Below are 21,068 nucleotides of genomic sequence, written 5' to 3'. Positions count from 1 at the left end.
TCAGCTGGGGTCTCGCCCTTCCTAGACTCATCTGACGCTGAGTCCCCTGAGTCTTCCCCCTGCCTCCGGCGGGCTTTAGGACCTGGTTCCCAATCCGGGTTTTCTGCTGTCCCACGCGCCTGTACATTCGAACTTGGCGCGCGCGCCCAGCCGGCAACCTTCCTCCTGACCGTTACACTGCTCCTGTCACTGCTTCCCCCTTCGGGGAGGCTAGCTGGACCTGACCTCCCCTCCGTTCCCCCACTCTCCGATGGAGGTGTGGTCAGCCCTGACTCATCTTCTCTCCCTGCTGGAGGAGACGCTGGCCCTGACACATGGGACTCTTCCCCCCCCCACTACGCTCTGGTGGGGAAGCTGGTCCTGATCTCCCGCTGCTGCTTTAGGAGTCCCCGCTGGCCCCTTGTTTCTGGTGTGTCTCCCCTGGGACCCCCCTTGCCCTGACCATCGGCGCCTCCTTCTGGGAATCTTCTGATTCGCTGGAGAAGCTCATGGAATCTCTCGGGTCACTGTCATACTCCCCTACGCTGCCCTCAGATTCTTCCCCTTCGCTCTCCATTTCCTCTCTCCCCTGTACCTCTGTTCCTGAGCCCCTGACACTAATAATAATAAATTTTATTTATATCCCGCCCTCCCCAGCCGAAGCCGGGCTCAGGGCGGCTAACAACAATAAAACGACCATAACACCCCTTATATATCCATCCAATATATATCATAACACCCCTTATATATCAATCCAATAAACGACCATAACACCCCTTATATATCCATCCAATCACTACACTCTGCAGGAGAGAGTTTCTAGCACATACTATCACCTCTAGACATCTTTCCTGTACAAAGTAGGAATGGGGTCATTAGTGTGGCTTTGAATCGCCTTCTCATTACAAGGCAGAAAAACACGATCACTATCATCTTTTCTGGAACCTACTGAAAACCTTCCTCCTTCCATGAGCCTTTTGTCATGGACTGCTTGGACGCAGAGGAACGCTGGGAGGAACCAGCAGGGGAATCACCAAAGGAGGAAGGCGCAGAGACAATGATTAGCGGTCAGAGGCAGAAGAGGGAGAAAACTGGGGGAAAGAGGGAACAGTGCTTAGTGACCGGGGAGAGTCTATGGCAGAGAGGAGTTCAGAATCAGAGGCAGAAGCTGAAGCAGGTGAATGGGAGGAGGAGGGAGGTCAAGAGAAAGGAATGAGTCAGGCTGATGAAGAGTCATGGGTGTCTCCTCCTCCTGCTACGACAAGCCACTGGTCTCTCGGAACGAGAAGAGGCATGAAGAGGGAGGAGAGGTTGGCTGCACACAGGTTCCAATTGTGTGGGGAAAGCCCTGGAGAGGGGTGGACGTAGACAGCTGTGGGTAGGTGTCTCAGGCTCTGGAACTGATGTTAATAATAATAATAATAATAATAATAATAATAATAATAATAATTTATTATTTATACATGGGCTCCATGATCACTGCAGATGGTGACAGCAGTCACGAAATTAAAAGACACCTGCTTCTTGGGAGAAAAGCAATGACAAACCTAGACAGCATCTTAAAAAGCAGAGACATCACCTTGCCAACAAAGGTCCGTCTAGTTAAAGCTATGGTTTTCCCAGTAGTGATGTATGGAAGTGAGAGCTGGACCATAAAGAAGGCTGATCGCCAAAGAATTGATGCTTTTGAATTATGGTGCTGGAGGAGACTCTTGAGAGTCCCATGGACTGCAAGAAGATCAAACCTATCCATTCTGAAGGAAATCAGCCCTGAGTGCTCACTGGAAGGACAGATCCTGAAGCTGAGGCTCCAATTCTTTGGCCACCTCATGAGAAGAGAAGACTCCCTGGAAAAGACCCTGATGTTGGGAAAGATGGAGGGCACAAGGAGAAGGGGACGACAGAGGATGAGATGGTTGGACAGTGTTCTCGAAGCTACAAACATGAGTCTGACCAAACTGCGGGAGGCAGTGGAAGACAGGAGTGCCTGGCGTGCTCTGGTCCATGGGGTCACGAAGAGTCGGACACGACTAAACGACTAAACAACAACCCCGCCCATCTGGCTGAGTTTCCCCAGCCACTCTGGGCAGCTCCCAATCGAGTGTTAAAAACAATACAGCATTAAATATGAAAAACCTCCCTAAACAGGGCTGCCTTCAGATGTCTTTTAAAAATAAGATAGCTGCTTATTTCCTTCACATCTGACGGGAGTGCGTTCCACAGGGCGGGTGCCACTACCGAGAAGGCCCTCTGTCTGGTTCCCTGTAACCTCACTTCTCACAATGAGGGAACCGCCAGAAGGCCCTCAGTACTGGATCTCAGTGTCCGGGCTGAACGATGAAGGAAGACCACTGGGAATGATCTGCTCCACTCCTTAGGCCTGACACTCAACCAAGTCTTTGGAGCAGGGGTCGGCAAGGTTTTCTGAGGCCAGTCCGGTCCAATCCTTGGCAGATCTCTCGATGGGCCGGAGCGTGTGCGCGCTCTCAAGCTATGCGTGTGCGCATGTGCACAGGCGCTTCTCCATCCTGGAAGTGAGCCGGAAATAGCGTGTACACATGCGTACGGGCGCTACTCTGGGTGAGGAGCACCTGTGCGCGTGCACACACGCTATTTCCAGCGGTCTTCCAACCCGGAAGTCGGTCCCCGCAGTGAAGGAAAAAATGGCGCCGCGGGGGGGGGAGCACAGAATCCCCACGTTAATCCACAGAACAGCTGTGGGCCGGTTCCAGGAAGCTTATGGGCCAGAACCGGCCCATGGGCCTTAGGTTGCTGACCTCTGCTTTGGAGCTCGTATTTTGCTAATAACTCCACCTTTGAACTGCGTGGTTATTGACCGGCGCACTCCTGTGACACCTGTGGAGTCTTGTGGCCTGCATCTTTATCAGATTTGAAATACGCATGCTTTTAATTGTTTTATTGTCGATCACTTTGGGACATTTCATGGGAAGCGATTCATAAATGAAACAAATGCTACTGAACTAAAACTCCCATCATCCCTGGCTATTGGCAAATGCTCGCTGAGGCTGATGGGAGTTGGAGTCTAACAACATCTGGAAGGCCATGGGTAAAGGCATATCACATATGAAAAAAACAATCTTTTTATATGCAACAACAGCTGCCAGGGTAGTGATTGCTACTAAATGGAAATCTCAGGACATACCAACAAAGGAAGAGAGGATTTGTAAATTAAGTGAGTATATAGAATTGGCAAAATTAGCTTCAATTATCAGATATCAATCAAATCAAAAGTTAAGAAAGGAGTGGAAGTATTTCAAAGATTATATGTCAAAATATTGTTCTAAAAATGACATGTTAATAGGCTTAGAATAAAAAATGTAAGCAATAATAAAACAAAGTAAAATCAGAATTTAACAAAAATAATTTATTATAGAATGCAAGGGGGGAAGATAGAAAGAAATATAAAGAAGTCTAATTGCTGTGGAGGGAAGTAGAGGGTGGGTGATGGGTTATATAATTAAGTGTATAATTATGCAACTGTTGTAATTTCGATATTATATTTTATGTGAGGGAATCATTGGGAATTTTGGTTATTATGTATACATGTTAAGTTTCAATAAAGATATTTGGGGGGCGGGAAATCTGGAAGGCCATGGGTTCCCCACCCTGATTTTCAGACATAGGTACTGTTATGTTAGTTTTCCTGGTTACACTCGCACTTCTGTCGGGGCTTCCAGCGTTCCTTTTACGCTGCATTGCACTATGTTGCACTATGGTCAATATATCACCATGTCAAGCTAAATTTAATTCACACCAGTGGACGAGGTGTGACACAGCAGCTGATGCCATCGGACATGTCGCTCCCCTTTATCCACCTGCATGCTTCTGTTCCCCTCTGATTTACTCATGAAAAAGGCAGGAGAGGACCATATGAGGAATATCACCCCAGATTTCATCACATGGCACGATCCACGAAAACCATGGGGAAATCACAGCACAAAATCACCACAATTTCCCAGGTTAACATGGTTGTAAATGGATTTCCCCCAGAAGCAATCAACATGGATTTCCAGAAGAGGATTTTATATCCCATGAAAAATCACACGTAACATGGAAATTATCAGGTAAGGAAATGTCAGGGACATGTGATGAAGTGTTATCTGAATGAAGCCCCTCGTCTAAAGCAACATCTCTGCCTTATAGCTTCGCATATTTCTTCGGTTAAATTTAAAAAAATAAAATGTTTACTTCAGGTCAATATAAGTGGGGGGGCGGGGAACTCTCTCTGCACTATGGTCAACCAAAAATGCAATAAAAAAGCTGTCATCTCTCGTAGCAAAACATTTTGGCCTTAGAGACAGGCAGCAGGAGCACTGGGGAAAATTTAGAATGTCTCATTGTGGGAAGCCAAATCTTTGTGCAAGATGATTGACGTCAATGGAAATGGGAGGGAAAGGCTGAGAAGGGTTCAGAGCAATGACATCGGCTGCAAGGACAAAACAACCACAGTCAAGAAAAGGGAGGGTGGCTGATGTGGAAATAGAAAGAGTCGAGTGTGTCATAGATTCTCCCGCCCCAAAGTGAACAGAAAGAGAGCCCCTTTTGGATCAGGCCAGAGGCCCATCCAGCCCACCATGCTGAGGGAGGTCTGTGGGAAGCCTGCAAGCAGCATTCGAACTCAAGAGCAGCTCTCCTGTGGTTTCCAGCAACTGCATCTCAGCTGTGCAGGCAGAGCCTAGCCATTGTTTATAGTGTCCGCTGAGAGTTTCAAAGGAAGGACCCTATCAGTTCAAAGGATGGAATCTAGAGGTTCTACCCATCACCAGAACCACCTGTTTGCAGTGTTAGAAACTGAGATATGAAAGCTAGGAGCTAAAGAGCACCTTAAACTTAGGTGATGGGCGCAACAATGGAATGTCTAGGCACTTTTTTTTAATAACAAGAATACAAAGCTGAAAATGAATGGACTGTAGCTAAAATATTATGTTCATTTTTTCAGTCCTTCCCCTGCCCACCCCCCTAATATTCTTAAGAGGGTCTCTTCTCCAGTCTTCAGAGAGTACAGTGGTACCTCGGGTTACATACTCTTCAGGTTACATACGCTTCAGGTTACAGACTCCGCTAACCCAGAAATAGTGCTTCAGGTTAAGAACTTTGCTTCAGGATAAGAACAGAAATCGTGTCACGGCGGCAGCGGGAGGCCCCATTAGCTAAAGTGGTGCTTCAGGTTAAGAACGGACCTCCGGAACGAATTAAGTACCATATTTTTCGCTCTATAACACGCACCAGACCATAACACGCACGTAGTTTTTAGAGGAGGAAAACAAGAAAAAAAAATATTCTAAACAAAATAGTGGATATATGATTTTTGTGGTTCATGCTGTGGCCACAGACATGTGATCTGACAGTGAGTTTGGAGTAGCCCAATGCAAAAATCCTGAGGATCCATGTGGATCCATGCTTTGTAACCACGGAGGAGGGAAGGAAGGGGAACCATGGATCCTCTGCTCATGACTGCAGCAGATCCCCCCGCCACCCGCAGGCATTCGCTCCATAACACGCACAGACATTTCCCCTTACTTTCTAGGAGGAAAAAAGTGAGTGTTATGGTGCAAAAAATACGGTACTTAACCCGAGGTACCACTGTAGCTGGAAGTGGGGAGGCAGAAAAAGGTCCTCCTTTCCTTCCACTCTGCAGTTTTAATCTGAAATCTTAGACGCAGCACTGCGCCCAGAGTTGAGAAGCGGCTCGCGCTAATGAAATTCCCTGTTGCAAAAGGCACCTAGAACAATGGGAGTTTCTAACACTGTCTGTTTGATCCATTTTTCAAAAAGGAGTGGGATATTTTGTGTGTGTGTGTGTGTGTGTGTGTGTGTGTGTGTGTGGTTAATCTGAATGCTGCAAACCAGGCTTTGCCTTCCAGATGTTACTGGACTACAACTCCCATCAGCCCCCAAAATACACCTGGAAGGCAGCAGCTTGGCAAAAATTGGCCCTGGTTCATATCCTTGCTATGGACTGCTTACATCAGCTGATACTGATCTGACGACCTCTAGATACTTTGACGTGCAATTCCCATCCATCCCTGCCACAGCATTTCAGCCGACAAGGAAAGAATTTCAGCTAAGCATTAAGAGGAAGTTTCTGATAGTATGAGCAGTTCAGTGAAAGAGCAGACAGCCTCCGAAGGTTTTTAAACAGAGGCTGAACCGTCACCAATTATGTCCCATTGTCAGGAGGCGGAGCTAGATGAGCACAGGGTTTAAAGGGATCTTAGAGTCTAACACTGAATCTCAGCAAAGTTTGCTACACTTTTCATTGGTGCTATATAAAGACAAGCACACCAATCCTCTCCACGTATCACCTTTACACCTGCAGTCCTGGTGACACTGGGATTTATTTTATTAATGAATCTGCCACCCATGTTTGCCACTTTTGTTGTCATGCCCAAGTAATTAACTCTGTGCCTACCATGGCCAAAATCCCACAGTTCGAATTAAAATAACATTGGGGGTAATCACAAAACAGAGAAACCAGTAGGAGAACACTTCAATCTCCCAGGACATTCTATACAAGATCTCAAAGTAGCTGTTTTACTACAAAGGAATTTCAGAAATAGACTGGAAAGAGAAGCTGCTGAATTGCAACTCATTACCAAACTTAAAACCATGGAGAGACCTGGTCTGAACAAAGACATTGGATTCTTATCTCATTATACATGACTAAGCCATTTCTTACCTTCTCACCCCTTGCCTTTTCCTGTAAGACCTATTGTAGTCGTTAAGAGTCGTCAACAGGCTCATCTCAGCTATCTGCCAATCTCCCATTCCCACCACCCTTCTGAGTAATACCCCTCCCCACCTTCTCACTATATAGAAGGATCTGGCAACTTCTGTTTCAGTGTATCTGAAGAAGTGTGCATGCACACGAAAGCTCATACCAAGAACTAACTTAGTTGGTCTTTAAGGTGCTACTGGAAGGAATTTTTTTTATTTTGACTATGGCAGACCAACACGGCTACCTATCTGTATTTGGGGGTAAGTAGGTGTGAGACTTCCCATTCGCCCTGGTAATGAGTCAAATTTATGAAGACTGCATACGGACATCCATCAGGATTTCAGTCATCATGCAATTCCGTAAGAACATCGAAAGCTGCCTTGTACCTGACCTAACTTTCAGCCACCTGGACCACCACTATCAGGCACATCACAGAACGCATGATTTAATTTACGGGATTTCTGACAACAGGGATAGGAAGCAGCTTGCTTGCTCAGACCAGCGAGGAAGCCCGACCCACAACCATTCGTGGACGAGAATGGAGAATTGCATCACATGCTAGTGAACTCAGGTCCCACCATTAAAGTTGGTTCTGAACTTTTGCATGACAGATGTGTTCCCTCACCCCAAAAAAGGGAAGAAATTGGACTTCTTGAGACCAAGGAAATGACGGGAAATGCGACACAAAGGGTGGGGACGTATAACTTTGTCACACCTCCCTACAAACAAATCAGAATGAATGCTCACAAAAACAGGTACAGTGGTACCTTGGGTTAAGTACTTAATTCGTTCCGGAGATCCGTTCTTAACCTGAAACTGTTCTTAACCTGAAGCACCACTTTAGCTAATGGGGCCTCCTGCTGCTGCCGCACCACCAGAACACGGTTTCTGTTCTCATCCTGAGGTAAAGTTCTTAACCCGAGGAACTATTTCTGGGTTAGCAGAGTCTGTAACCTGAAGCGTATGTAACCCGAGGTACCACTGTAATCTGAAAGCAGCTTCCTCACATCTTTGCTAGATAGCTGTTCTTTTGGTTTTACCACACTAGCGAGCCAGTAGCAGGAGTGTTGGACTAGGAAACCAAATCCCCACTTGGCCACAAAGGTCACAGGGTGACTTTGGGCCAGTCGTTGCCTCTCAGCCTAACCTATTTTGCAGGCTTGTTGTGGGGATGAAACGAGGAGGGACAGAACCCATTCTGCCCCCTTGAGCTCCCTGGAGTAAAATGTGGGATAAGGGTAAAGGGACCCCTGACCAGTAGGTCCAGTCTGGGCACCACAATTCAAGAAGGACACTGACAAACTGGAACGTGTCCAGAGGAGGGCAACCAAAATGGTCAAAGGCCTGGAAACGATGCCTTATGAGGAACGGCTAAGGGAGCTGGGCATGTTTAGCCTGGAGAAGAGGAGGTTAAGGGGTGATATGATAGCCATGTTCAAATATATCAAAGGATGTCACATAGAGGAGGGAGAAAGGTTGTTTTCTGCTGCTCCAGAGAAGCGGAAACAGAGCAATGGATCCAAACTACAAGAAAGAAGATTCCACCTAAACATTAGGAAGAACTTCCTGACAGTAAGAGCTGTTCGACAGTGGAATTTGCTGCCAAGGAGTGTGGTGGAGTCTCCTACTTTGGAGGTCTTTAAGCAGAGGCTTGACAACCATATGTCAGGAGTGCTCTGATGGTGTTTCCTGCTTGGCAGGGGGTTGGACTCGATGGCCCTTGTGGTCTCTTCCAACTCTATGATTCTATGATTCTATGACTCTGGGGTTGCGGCGCTCATCTCGCTTTATTGGCCGAGGGAGCCGGCATACAGCTTCCAGGTCATGTGGCCAGCATGACTAAGCCGCTTCTGGCAAACCAGAGCAGCACACAGAAACACCGTTTACCTTCCCGCCAGAGTGGTACCTATTTATCTACTTGCACTTCGACGTGCTTTCGAACTGCTCGGTTGGCAGGAGCAGGGACCGAGCGATGAGAGCTCACCCCGTCGCGGGGAATCAAACTGCCGACCTTCTGATCGGCAAGCCCTAGGCTCTGTGGTTTAGACCACAGCGCCAAAATGTGGGATAGAAATGCAGTAATAATTAAATTGAATCTTTATAGCCAGCGCGAAGGTAAAATAAAAGACTGCACTTTAGTGGGGAAATATATATTTGACTGGGGAGCCAGATCACGTCGATCCAGTCTAACCTGGCTTTCACGATGCCAAGAACGACAGTGCCAAAGACATTTACACACCTGGCGGTCTAATGTGTGCCATTTGGATTTCACCATGTGTCAAGAGAACAGACGATTGCAGCAGGAAGGCTGTCGAAGTGGCAGAGTGCCTGCTTTATATATGCGCAAGGTCCCAGGTTCAGTCTTTGACGCGGCAAGTCGGAAGAGTCAGGTAACAGGTGAAAGGGGAAAAACATGCAGCTTGAGACTCTGCAGACCCATTTTTTTCTGTGTATTAGAATACAGTGGTACCTTGGGTTAAGTACTTAATTCGTTCTGGAGGTCCGTTCTTAACCTAAAACACCACTTTAGCTAATGGGGCCTCCTGTTGCCGCTGCACCGCCAGAGAATGATTTCTGTTCTCATCCTGAAGCAAAGTTCTTAACCTGAAGCACTATTTCTGGGTTAGCGGAGTCTGCAACCTGAAGTGCATGTAACCTGAAGCGTATGTAACCTGAGGTACCACTGTAGAAACGTGACTGATGCATGGACCAAACCCAAATAAGCTGTTCCTTGCTAACCTTGAATGATTTTATTTTTTTAAAATACAGTGGTGCCCCGCAAGACGAATGCCCCGCAAGACGGAAAACTCGCTAGACGAAAGAGTTTTCCGTTTTGGAGGTGCTTCGCAAAACGTATCTCCTATGGGCTTGCTTCGCAAGACGAAAATGTCTTGCGAGTTCCTGCGGGGTTTTTTTCCTCCCCCCTTTTTCTAAGCCGCTAAGCTGCTTATCAGCTGATCCGATAAGATAAGCCGCTAAAAGCCGCTAATAGCGCTAATCCGTCAATGGGCTTGCTTCGCAAGACAAAAAAAACGCTAGAAGAAGAGAATCACAGAACGGATTCTTTTCGTCTTGCGAAGCACCACTGTAATTAAATAGGTTCAATATCGTCATGTTGGGGAGGGCGCTCGCAGGCCGGTCTATGGACGAGCGCTCAGACAGAGAGGACGCCTTCCTGACCCCACACTTGACATTTTGGTTCCCGACCGTTCACGACGAAATAGTAATAATAATAGGCCTTGCTATTAGAGTATTAATATTATGGGCTTTTTAAAAATGAAATAAAACAAAGGTTATGAAGTTACATGGAACAGCATTCAGATTGCAATGACAATGTGCATTTAAAAAACACAGCCACCCTTCCATTTGGTCTGGGATGGATTATCTGACAACAGACACATCAAATTAATAGATACAGAATAAATCACAATCTCTGGCTCACATATGTTATTTATGCACTCCTTCTCTTTTTATGGCTCAAGTTATTGCACGGGTTCTGCCAGGTTTTAAAGCCAAATCATCGTGCTTGTTCCCCACGAAAGCTCACGGCACAATAAATTTGTCCCGTCTTTCAGGTGCCACAAGACCCTTTGTTCTTTTTTACTTTTCAGCTGCCGGTGACATGGCAAACAGCAGGAGATGAGGCTGCAACTCCTTTCACTGATGCATGCAGTCAAGTTAGACACCGTCGTGTACATTATATGTCAACTGCAGCGAAAAGGAGCACAACGTGAATGCAGTACAGAATAAAGAGCAAACTCATTTTATGCACCATTCATAAATAAATAAAGTCCACACTCTCCTACTTAGCTCATGAGTAAAACCCATTCTGTTTAAGAGAGGAGAGGAAAGGAGTAGAGTATGTTAGCCTTGCTTGTTCTCGTCAAAGAACCGACATGAGGTATCATCTCTGGAGATTCAAGGTTTAATCAATTAACCAATCTTATTTAAAGGTAGAGGTAAAGGGACCCCTGACCATTAGGTCCAGTCGTGACCGAATCTGGGGTTGCGGCGCTCATCTTGCTTTATTGGCCAATTCTGGGTCATGTGGCCAGCATGACTAAGCCACTTCTGGAGAACCAGAGCAGCACACAGAAACGCCGTTTACCTTCCTGCCGGAGTGGTACCTATTTATCTACTTGCACTTCGACGTGCTTTCGAACTGCTCGGTTGGCAGGAGCAGGGACCGAGCGATGAGAGCTCAACCCGTCACGGGGATTCAAACCGCCGACCTTCTAATCAGCAAGTCCTAGGCTCTGTGGTTTAACCCACAGCGCCACCCGTGTCCCATCTTATTTAAAAGGTGCTCCCAATTCATGAGGCAGCATATATAGATATAGACATACCATATTTACTCGAATGCAATGCGCACCTTTTTTTGGCCAAATCACTTTGCAAAAATTAGGGTGCGCATTAGATATGATGGCGCATCAGATTCGGTTGCAAACTTGAAAAACACCGCTGGCATGGCAAATACCTTCTTGGTTTCAAGGTTTTGAAAACTGAGGCACGCATTAGATTTGATGGCGCATCAGATTCGCGTAAATACGGTAGTCATAGAATCGTAAAATTGTAGAGTGGATCATCTAATCCCAACCCCCTGCAATACAGGAGTATGTAAATTGTCCCGTTCGGGGATCGAACCTGCAACCTCTGGTGAACTACATCCCCCATCATCCCTGACCAGGTTCCCTATCTCTGCCTTAAATCCATTAAGTAGTAGTATCTTGAATTCAGACTGAAATCAACCAGAGAGCCCCTTCTAAATTTTACTGCAAGATCACAGTCTCTGCAAATTCACACCACACATTTAAAGCACATTAAGTGCACATGACCGCCCCCACCTACGCAAAGAATCATGGAGACTATAGTTTCAGTGAACTACAATTCCCAGTGAGATAGCAAACCACATTTCCCATGATACTTTAGAGGAAAGCCATTTGCTCTGGAGTGATATGTTTTAAATGTGTGGTGCGCATCTGCCCTGGTGATCTTTGTTAAATCCTCAATCCTATACTGAATAAGAGAGGTGGCGGGTGGGAATTAAACACACATTTCAGAGTTTTGGGGTCGTATACCTAATTTGATTTCATTTACCACAGTGGTTGCAATTTCACCATTCGACTTGGAAATAGTACAAGAGATAAAGATGTTTTATGCAACGTTTATAATATATAAGTCCACCCCACCCATCGCTCACTCAACTGTATGTCTGTCATATATCAATATTTGCTATCTTTTCTTCTTTCTTCATATATTTGAAGGCTTATAGGAAAAGCGACTAAAACTGAGACAAAAATACATTTCAAAAGTCACCTACACACAACTATATTACTTCTCCTTTAAGAGCTTCTTGTGATCACTCGGTAACCGTCCATGAAAAGCAAAAATGCTAAGAGATGCCACACAAATCCTTAGCGATCTCGCAAGAAGCCTGAGAACTATTTTATCCCCTCAATAAATAAACAAATGAATAATAAAAAAATATTGACCCTTTCACATGCCAAGATCAGAGTTTGCAACACATGAATCTTAGGCTTAAGTTCTGATCAGCCTCATTGGCATAGAGGATTGCCGCTCTGGCCCTACACATTTACTCAGAAGCAAGTACAAATTTGTTTGATGGGGTTTACTCAGATGCAGCAGATCAGAGCCTTGCTTAAAAGTCACAACAAATCCACACTGATTTAATCGGAACTTAATTCCTTGGAAGCGTGATCCCTGAGACTGGATCACCTAATGTTTTTTGCTTTACGTACTTTAACGCTAGGGATGTGGGTGGTGCTGTGGGTTAAACCACAGAGCCTAGGGCTTGCTGATCAGAAGGTCGGCAGTTCAAATCCCCATGACAGGGTGAGCTCTCTTTGCTCGGTCCCAGCTCCTGCCCACCTAGCAGTTTGAAAGCACGCCAGTGCAAGTAGATAAATAGGTACCACTCCGGCGGGAAGATAAACAGTGTTTCCATGTGCTGCTCTGGTTCGCCAGAAGCAGCTTAGTCATGCTTGCCATGTGATCCGGAAGCTGTATGCCAGTTCCCTCGGCTAATAAAGCAAGATGAGCGCCACAACCCCAGAGTCAGCCACGACTAGACCTAATGGTCAGGGGTCCCTTTACCTTTACTTTAAAGCTGGTTTTGACGGTGGAGGGGTGGGGCTTCAGTTTTGATTACGTACAGCAGAGCAGTCTTAGAAACTCAAGATATACAAGCTAGGTGCCAAAGAGCACCTTAAACCTAGGTTGTGAGAGCCGCAACGGAATGTCTACTCGCCAGGGGATTGGACTAGATGACAAGATGTCCCTTTCCAAGGCTCAATTCTATGATCTCAACAACATTGCTTGACTGTGGCCAACAAGAGGGAGAAAAACACACAGTGGAAATCGAAAGGCAGAGGTTTTAAAACTGTGGTTGCCATAGGAGTCAACTCCTAGGGGCCTAGGTCCTTTAGTCCCCCCCCAAAAAAAAAAAATTTGAGGGAGCTGCCCCCCCCCCAGTTGATGAGCATTGCCATTTAAATTGTGTCGTGTGGTCGATTATGAATGGCGGGGCTTACCTAGGACACACACACCCCGTTTTATTCTAGTTGGCACCCCTAGTGACCACCAACCATGGTACCCAGAAATCTCCATGTAGTCGCAACTGGTCCCACACTAATAGCTAAATGCACCTGGTGCCTGGGAAATTTTGAACACTGCAGGAGAGGAGCTGGGCATGAGAATTTTAGCCATTCCACACACACACACACTTTGCTCAACATAAAACCAGCCACCTGGCTCGTCCTACATGGGAAAAAGCAACAGGCGTTACATTTAGACAATGCCTTTTTTCCTGGGGGGACGCAGCAGTACACATACCCCTAAACATTTTGCGAATCTAAGTTTGGCCTCATTGATGGGCAGTATTTCAATATGAGTAGGAAAATGAGAGTACCCCTTAAAAAAAAATTAAGGAAAAAAAGCACTGCATTTAGGTTTCATAATCTAAGCTTACCACCTTCTTCCTCCCTTCCTAGTATGCACACCTAGAATTAAAATCAGTACGTAATTTCACGGACATCTCTAGCTCTTGTTTGTTTTATTGCAACTGATCATTGCAACAGAATACCCTAAAGTATGAAAACACACCAGGGGATGTTGACAGCAAATGGTCCCTACAGAATTGCCTGGTAAACAAACCACCTAGACTTCAGCAAACAGCTTGAAGCAGTTGAAATTAAGACAGTTTGCATCTTCATTCACACGTTAAATCCAGTTCAATGCAGCACCCAGGCTGCTCAGTTTAGCTCAAATACAACCAAGTTCTAATATCTGCTTAGTTTAGATCACCGTTTCCCCTAGGCCTGAGTCTAGGTCAGTTTCTTTACCTGATCTACCTGTCAGGGCTGTTGCAGGTATAAAAATGGGACACAGCTGTATACGCCACCCTGAGCACTTTGGCCAAAAGGTGAGGTATATATTAAATAAGCTTTTAAAAAGTGAATAATGAGGTTTCACTGAAATCAAGTATTCACTGAAATCAATATTTCAAGCTTTAGTATAATTCATTTTATTATTTTGAGCATAGCAGTTTAACTGGGCTGTAAACCTTGAACAGGGCAGGCATTCGTACGTCTATTTTGATCCTTAAAAATATTTATTTTCTTAGTTGAGTCAATATGCCTAGTGCCTTTTTGTCTTTCAGTTCTTGTGGGATGACCTTTGTGGTTTTGATTACCCTAATCCTAAACAAACTTGCTTGTAAATTTTCTACATAGTGAATTCACCTGGAACATCTCACAATAGGCAACCACACATTTATTGCAAAAATCCAACCGGGTTTTTACAGGTTTCCCCTTCTGACCACCTTTATCGTTAACCTTGGTGAATTTTGTTCCTGATCTGCACACGAACGCTCACAAATCCTTGCAAAAGTTCAGAAGGCCAGCGTGCTCTGTGTTCGTTTGCGTGTGAAAAAAATCAGTGTCTTAAATCAACAGTTCTAATCCATTATGTTTCAGGTCGGGGGGGGGGTTAAAAACAAACTTTTGCTTAAATCCACAAAAACTTGGTAACTTAAAAGGGTCCAGGGGGTGGCAGGGATAAAATAATAATAGCTTTGCTACTGTGACATTCTTACACTACTAGATACATGCAGGCCCAAGAAAGTTCAAACAATATGAAATTGGCATATATAGATTTTCTGCACCTCTTGCTACAGGGCATAGTGTGTAACCCTTAAAACTTAATTCTGTTTGCAAAAGGATGAATGGGGGGGGGGGATAAATAACTCCGCTAAAGTAGCCATTTTCAGATCCCCAACCAACCTAAAACCCAACTCCACAGACAGGGGCCAATATCCTGTTCGATATATCTATCAATAAGAGAAACGTACAGGAACCAACAAGGCGTCCCCCTTCCACCAAACGACTCGACTTTTTCCATTACCTTAACACTGGATCTGCTGGTGCGAGACTCCCCCTCCATGTTGTCCTGTTTGTCTTTCTTGGAAGGATTAGTCCTCAACTTGTACGTCGAGGTGTTGGAAGATTTAATGAATAATCCAGACACAGGGTTGCCTTGCTGTTGTTGCTGCTGCTGCTGCTGCGACGACGAGTTCGAGTCCTCCGTCTCTTTGCTACTGTGATAAACCACCCTGCTGTCTGAGATGTGGATGCTGGGAGCGCAGCCCATGGTGGCGGTTTCAAGCCGCTAGTGCTCAAGATTACCTCGTCTCCTTTTTCTCTTTCCCCCCTTTCCTCTTTTCCTCTTGGGAAAACGGGCTCCTTGGTGACTCCTTTCTCTTAATAGTTCGTATCTGGTTCCTGATCCACGGCTTCACTCCACATCGTCAGCTGTTCCTTAGGCAGAAACCCCAAACCCAAAGGCGCATGGCTGGTGGCGGATGAGAAATTGGGGTGGGGGGCGCGCGGAGGGGCTTTCCCCCCCTTCTTCTTTTTGACCCTACAAAACTGATTGTCTTGATGATCTCAACCTCAGAAAGTGGGTTAAAAAGAAGGGCTGGAGGGAGCAGCGTTTAACTGGCAAACCCCACCACCACCAAAAAAAAGTCAGTTGAAAGAGGGGGGGCAGAGAGATAGAAAATTGGGGGAAATCCCCAGCCCCCCTCCTCAGTCTTCCTGTTTAATTAGAAGCCAGATCCATGCCAGAATGTACTAATTCTCGGCTCCCTCCTTAGAACCTAAAAAAAAGAAGTATTTCCCCCCACGTTTGTATTCCTAGTGTATTGGAAATTACATCGAAGTAGGTGGGGGCCCTCCCCCCCCCAGCCCTACCCTTCCACACCCCAAGCCCCCCCCCCGCCTCCAGGCCCCCCACAAGTGGGTCGGATATTGCCTTCCACCCAAAAGATTAAAATAAATCAGTTCCCAAGTGGGGCTTCCTGGACGGGGGGTGGGGGCGAATAAAGCCCCCTCTGATGTTATCGTGGGAACCTCATGAAGCGCCCATCAAATTCACATTCCTAGCCAAACGCTTCCCCCTCCTCTTCCTCCACCACCTCTTTCGCAACAGCTGCGCTTGAAAACCTGGAAACGCGTTACGGACATTCACACGTTACTTCCTCTCTTTTCTTCGGAAAGGGCTTCTCTTCCGGATTAACTCTTCTTCCTGGAAGGTTAGGGTTAAAAAAGAAGGCGCTTCTTTCAACCCAGCAACGGCCTTCCATTCAAGGGGCACCGAGAACCCCCTTTATCCCAAATACACACACCCCAAAAAGAGGCGAGAGGGAAGCTTGCAAACGGAGCGCATCAACGCGAGGCACGAGCGCCGATGCAAAAGCAGACCCGTAGAAATGGAGAGCATCTTAATAACTGCACCCTTGGGAGAAGGCGCGGGGACGCGGGGGGGGGGATGGAGCAGGAGCAGGGGCAGGGTCAAGCCCAGGAGAGGAGCGAGGATTTCTCCGTCTTCCTCTTCTCTTCCCTTCCCCCAGAAGAGCAGCAGGAATTGTAACAAACACAGAGAAGGTTAAGTTTTTCACAAGGAAGAAAAAAAAACCGAGATTCTCCAGCCGGTAGCCGAGGTCTCCTCCTCCGTTTCCATTTTGGTTGTGTGTTTTTTTGAAATGTGGCTTTTATTCTGCGCCAAAACGGAGCGCGCGCTCCCCCCCCCTTTAAAAAAAAAGGAGTGAAAAATGAAAGCAGAAAAAGGAGAGCGGGGAGTTCCGATCTGCGTGGAATGAATTAAAATGGCGAGAAAGGAGGGAAGCGGAGAGGGTTCTTTTTCTAATATATTTTTTAAAAAAAAATCCCAGGGGCGTGGGGGCTGCTCGCCTCTTCTTTTCCCCTCTTCTGCTGCTTCTCTCGGCGGCGCTCCCGGCGAAATCTTTGCAGCTGCCGCCGATTCCGCAGCCCAGCCGCGCACTCGCCTCGCCTTCTCCTCCCCAGTAGCGAGCGAGGCTTCCCGGCTTGCGCGATCTCACCCTTTTCAGCACCCGCCCTCCCGTAAGAACCAAACACCTCCAGGAAGAAAAAGAAGAAAAGGAGGGAGGAAAGAAGAAAAAAAGGAAGGGGAGGAAAAAAAGAAGAAGATCTGCCCGGGAGTTTGACAGCCCCGGCAGGCTCCGCCGCGTCGCAGCCAATAAAAGCCCCCGCCAGCGCTGACCTCCAGCCTTTACTGGCGTCAATGCAAATGAACGGAGAGGGCCAATGTGGCGCGGCGCGCCCGGCTGGCGGCGAAGGAGCGAACTTCAAACCGGCTCCTTGCGCGGCTCCTCCTTCTGCACTCGCTCCTGCCCGCGCCTCCGCCGTTGCTGCTTCGGATCGGCAGCCTGCCTGCCTGCCCGGCCTGGGGGTGGGGGGGTGGGCTGGCTGTCCGGCCGGCCGGCCCTCTCGCGCGCAAAGCAAAGCGCAGGAAGCGGAGGCGGAGCTGGCCCTGCTGGAGAGGTTTTTACGCACGGCCTGCAGGAGGGCGGGGATCGGTTGCCCCCGGGGCAGGGCTGCTGGGGTAAACGCCCGGGGGTCCCCATCCTGACCCCGCTCAGCGGAGCGAGCAGCAGGCCCTGGCTGTTAAAATCCGCGCTTGAAATCAGTGCGGATCAAATGCGTCGCTTCCCAGGAGAGGTGGCCGGTTGGCCAGGGGGAGCGCTTAACCCTTCCATACCCTCCAACATTTCTCCCATGAAAATAGGGCCGTCCTATTCCATAATTTTGGGTTCATTTATACCCCACCCATCTGACTGGGCTTCCCCAGCCCTCTGGGCACCTTTTAACATATATAAAAATATTTTTTTAAAACTATAAGCGTAAAAAACTACTTCCCTATACAGTGGTACCTCTGGTTAAGAACTTAATTCGTTCTGGAGGTCTGTTCTTAACCTGAAACTGTTCTTAACCTGAAGCACCACTTTAGCTAATGGGGCCTCCTGCTGCCGCCGCGCAATTTCTGTTCTCATCCTGAAGCAAAGTTCTTAACCCGAGGTACTATTTCTGGGTCTGCGGAGTCTAACCTGAAGCAGTTCTGCCCTCAGATGGCTTCGAAAGGTTGTATACACCTTTGCTATGGGGTCACATAACTCCATCCCCTCCAACGTTTCGCCAGTGAAAATAGGGACATCCTCAGCATAGCTGTCAACTTTCAGATTTGAAAATAAGGGATCAGCAGCCTCACCTGTCCCGGGGACAGTCTACGGGATATCTAACAATCCGGGATAGCAGTGGGAAACAGCGCTGGGATAAGGGAATGTTGACAGCTATGGTCCTCAGGAAAAGTGGGGCATTCCAGCATCAAATCAGGAACCGGGACAGCTTTTGCAAATCCGGGACTGCCCCTGGAAAATAGGGACACTGGGAGGGTCTGCCTTTGCCTGACACCAAAAGTGGTGGACCCTCCCAGCTCTCACCTGGCAGCTTTCCTTTCTTCTCTCAGTCTGCAGATGTCTTTTCCCTTCCCTGCCTCTCACTCAGGGTCCTTCATCAACCATCGCTTTCCTCTGTGGACGCTTAGAATGGCCCAGAGCAGAGGACACCAAAGGAAAACAAAAGTTAAAGAGAGAGAAGAGAAAGAGAAAAAGAAGGAAGGGATAGAAATAAAGAAAACTGGAAGAAGACTGAGCTTGGATAGCTCAGTTGGTTAGAGCGTGGTGCTGATAACCCCAAGGTTGCAGGTTCGATCCTGTACGGGAAAACTGCTTTGCAGGGGTTTGGACTAGATGATCCTCAGGGTCCCTTCCAATGCTACATTTCTTTGATTCTAAGGTTGTATAATTGTTTTAAACAGTTTCTAGCATTGTGCTTGGGTGTTGTAACCTGCCCTGCAGCTTAGGGTGAAGGGTGGGCAATAAAAAATAAAAGAAACTTTTGTCGCATCGCTATCCTGCTCTTCCTCTCAAATGAGCCCCAGGCAGTGAGTACGTCTGTAATAAAAATACCATTAACAATAAAAACCCATCTGAAACACGTAACCACCATGAAATGCAGGAAAACATAGCCGGTCATAGGCCTGCGGAAGCAGAAATGTTCTTACATCTTAGCAGTTATTGCAGGAGGAGTTGGAGAAATTTATTTCTGTCTGGGGCCACATCCCCTTGAAGGGAACCTTTTGAGGGTTGTATGCCAGTGGGGAGAGGGCAGTGGGTGTCAATTTTAGCTTCTTATAATAGGCTGGTTTTGACATCTCCACAACCCTCTGGACCCTCCAACCCAGGAAGCAAGAGGCATGATTAGAGTTCAAGGACAAATTCCAGCCAGGCAAAAAACACCCCCACTACAAAGCCAGAAAGGGCTGTGGCCTAGGAAGAGTCTCAAAAGACAGAGAAGTGGCCTTTGGCCCCCAGACCTGAGGTTCCCCACCCCTGATCTAAAGATACCCCCCCCAAAAAAAAAAGAAATCCAGAGTTTAGAATTGTCTCACTGCACTACTGGTTTCAATACTCTGAATACTTGGGAGTAAACCAGGTTAAATTCGCTGCGACTTATAGGATGTTGCTGTTTTGCAGCCTGCAGCAATAATATTTTTTTAAATATAATTTTTAGGGGTGTGGAATAGTATTGCCAGATTTTCATATATATCTACATACACATACACGAGCCCCCCGGCCTTTTAAAACAGCTTAATTGGCAGAGATTTCCAGTGTAAAAAGCTTTACTTGGGGATGGGGAACCTGACACCCTCCAAATGTTGTTGGACTCCAGGTCCCATCAATCCCAGCCAACCTGTCCAGTGGTCAGGGATGATGGGAACTGGAGTCCAGAATTGTCTGGAGGTTCCCTACTTCGCTGGTGGCAATGATGACTACCAACTTGGTTTGGTTTGGGAGAGGATTCGACAAATTCATGTTGGATAAGACTTCTCAGTGGCTGCTAGCCACAGTGGCTGTGTTGTGCCTTCACTGTCAGTGGCGCTATACCTCTGAAAACCAATTCCTGGGAATCGCAAGAGGGAAGGGTCCTGTTTATGGGCTTCCCATAGACATCTGATTTGCCACTAGGAGAACACACTGCCTTTACGCTGAGCCAGCAGGCCTCTTACGTTCTGCTTTACTTGCTGATCTCTACGGATCAAGTTGCTCCTTAAAAGGCACTTGAGCAGATATGGGTATAGCCAGGGAGGGGCAAATCAATAAAATTAGTAAAAATACATCATAGCTAACTGAGGTTCTGTCCCCCCCCCCCAACAAAAGGCCTGCCTCCCTTGACAAAAATCCTCGCTAGGCCCATGGGAGCAAACCAGGTTGGGTGTTGTTTGTTTGCATTTCTGGCAAGTTGGCAACCACCACCCACCTCTTGGTCCCTTGATTTTGTAGGCTCAATTCCTTCATTCAATTATTCCAGATTATTTTTTATTTTTATTATCTATACTGCCCTTCATCCAAAGATCACGGGGTGGTTTACAATATAAAAACACAAAAATGAGTACCATAATAAACAGAATACCACTTCTTCCAGTTTAAAAGGCTGCATATTGATTAACTGCCCAGAGACCTGGGAGAAGAGGGATGTTTTTGCCTGGCCATCTATAAAGCTATGTAATGAAGGCGCCAAAAGAGCTTCTTTGGGGAGAGTGTTCCTCAAGAAGGGAGCCACCACAGAAAAGGCCCATATTCACGTTGTCACCTTCCAGGCCTCTAGTGGAGGAAGCACACACAGAAGGGCCTCAGATGATGATCACAGGTTCCAGGTTGGTTCATATAGGGCAGTGGTGGCCAAACCCTCCAGCTGTTTTGGGACTACAATTCCCATCATCTCTGACCACTGGTCCTGTATGCTATATTGTTGTTGTTGTTGTTGTTGTTGTAGTCCCAAAACAGCTGGAGGGCCAAGTTTGGCCACCACTGATAGGGAGATGCGGTCTGTGAGGTTTTGCAGTCCTGAGCTGTTTAGGGCTTTATTATGTCAAAAGCAGCACTTTGTATTAA

General features: G+C 46.9%; 1 protein-coding gene across 6 annotated transcripts in view; it reads right to left on the bottom strand.

The window, feature by feature from the left end:
* PDE8A (phosphodiesterase 8A) overlaps positions 1–21,068 on the bottom strand; it is a 182,111-nt gene that overhangs the window by 130,559 nt on the left and 30,484 nt on the right. For 4 of the 6 annotated variants that reach the window (XR_014213405.1, XR_014213406.1, XR_014213407.1 and 1 more), the window contains exon 1: positions 15,140–15,990. The exons of 1 other annotated variant lie outside the window; for it this stretch is intronic. Coding sequence is in view for 2 of the 5 variants with exons in the window: in XM_082198424.1 (XP_082054550.1) it covers positions 15,140–15,385 (246 nt within the window). In the remaining 3 variants the exon portion in view is untranslated. Of the gene's footprint in view, positions 1–15,139; positions 15,995–21,068 lie in introns of those variants that run through there. One more of the 6 variants, XM_082198427.1, reaches the window with a different exon arrangement.

This window comes from Podarcis vaucheri (genome assembly GCF_965113315.1).
Source record: "Podarcis vaucheri genome assembly, chromosome: 14".
In the NCBI taxonomy this organism is placed as follows: Eukaryota; Metazoa; Chordata; class Lepidosauria; order Squamata; family Lacertidae; genus Podarcis; species Podarcis vaucheri.
This window is presented reverse-complemented; position numbering and strand designations above follow the sequence as displayed.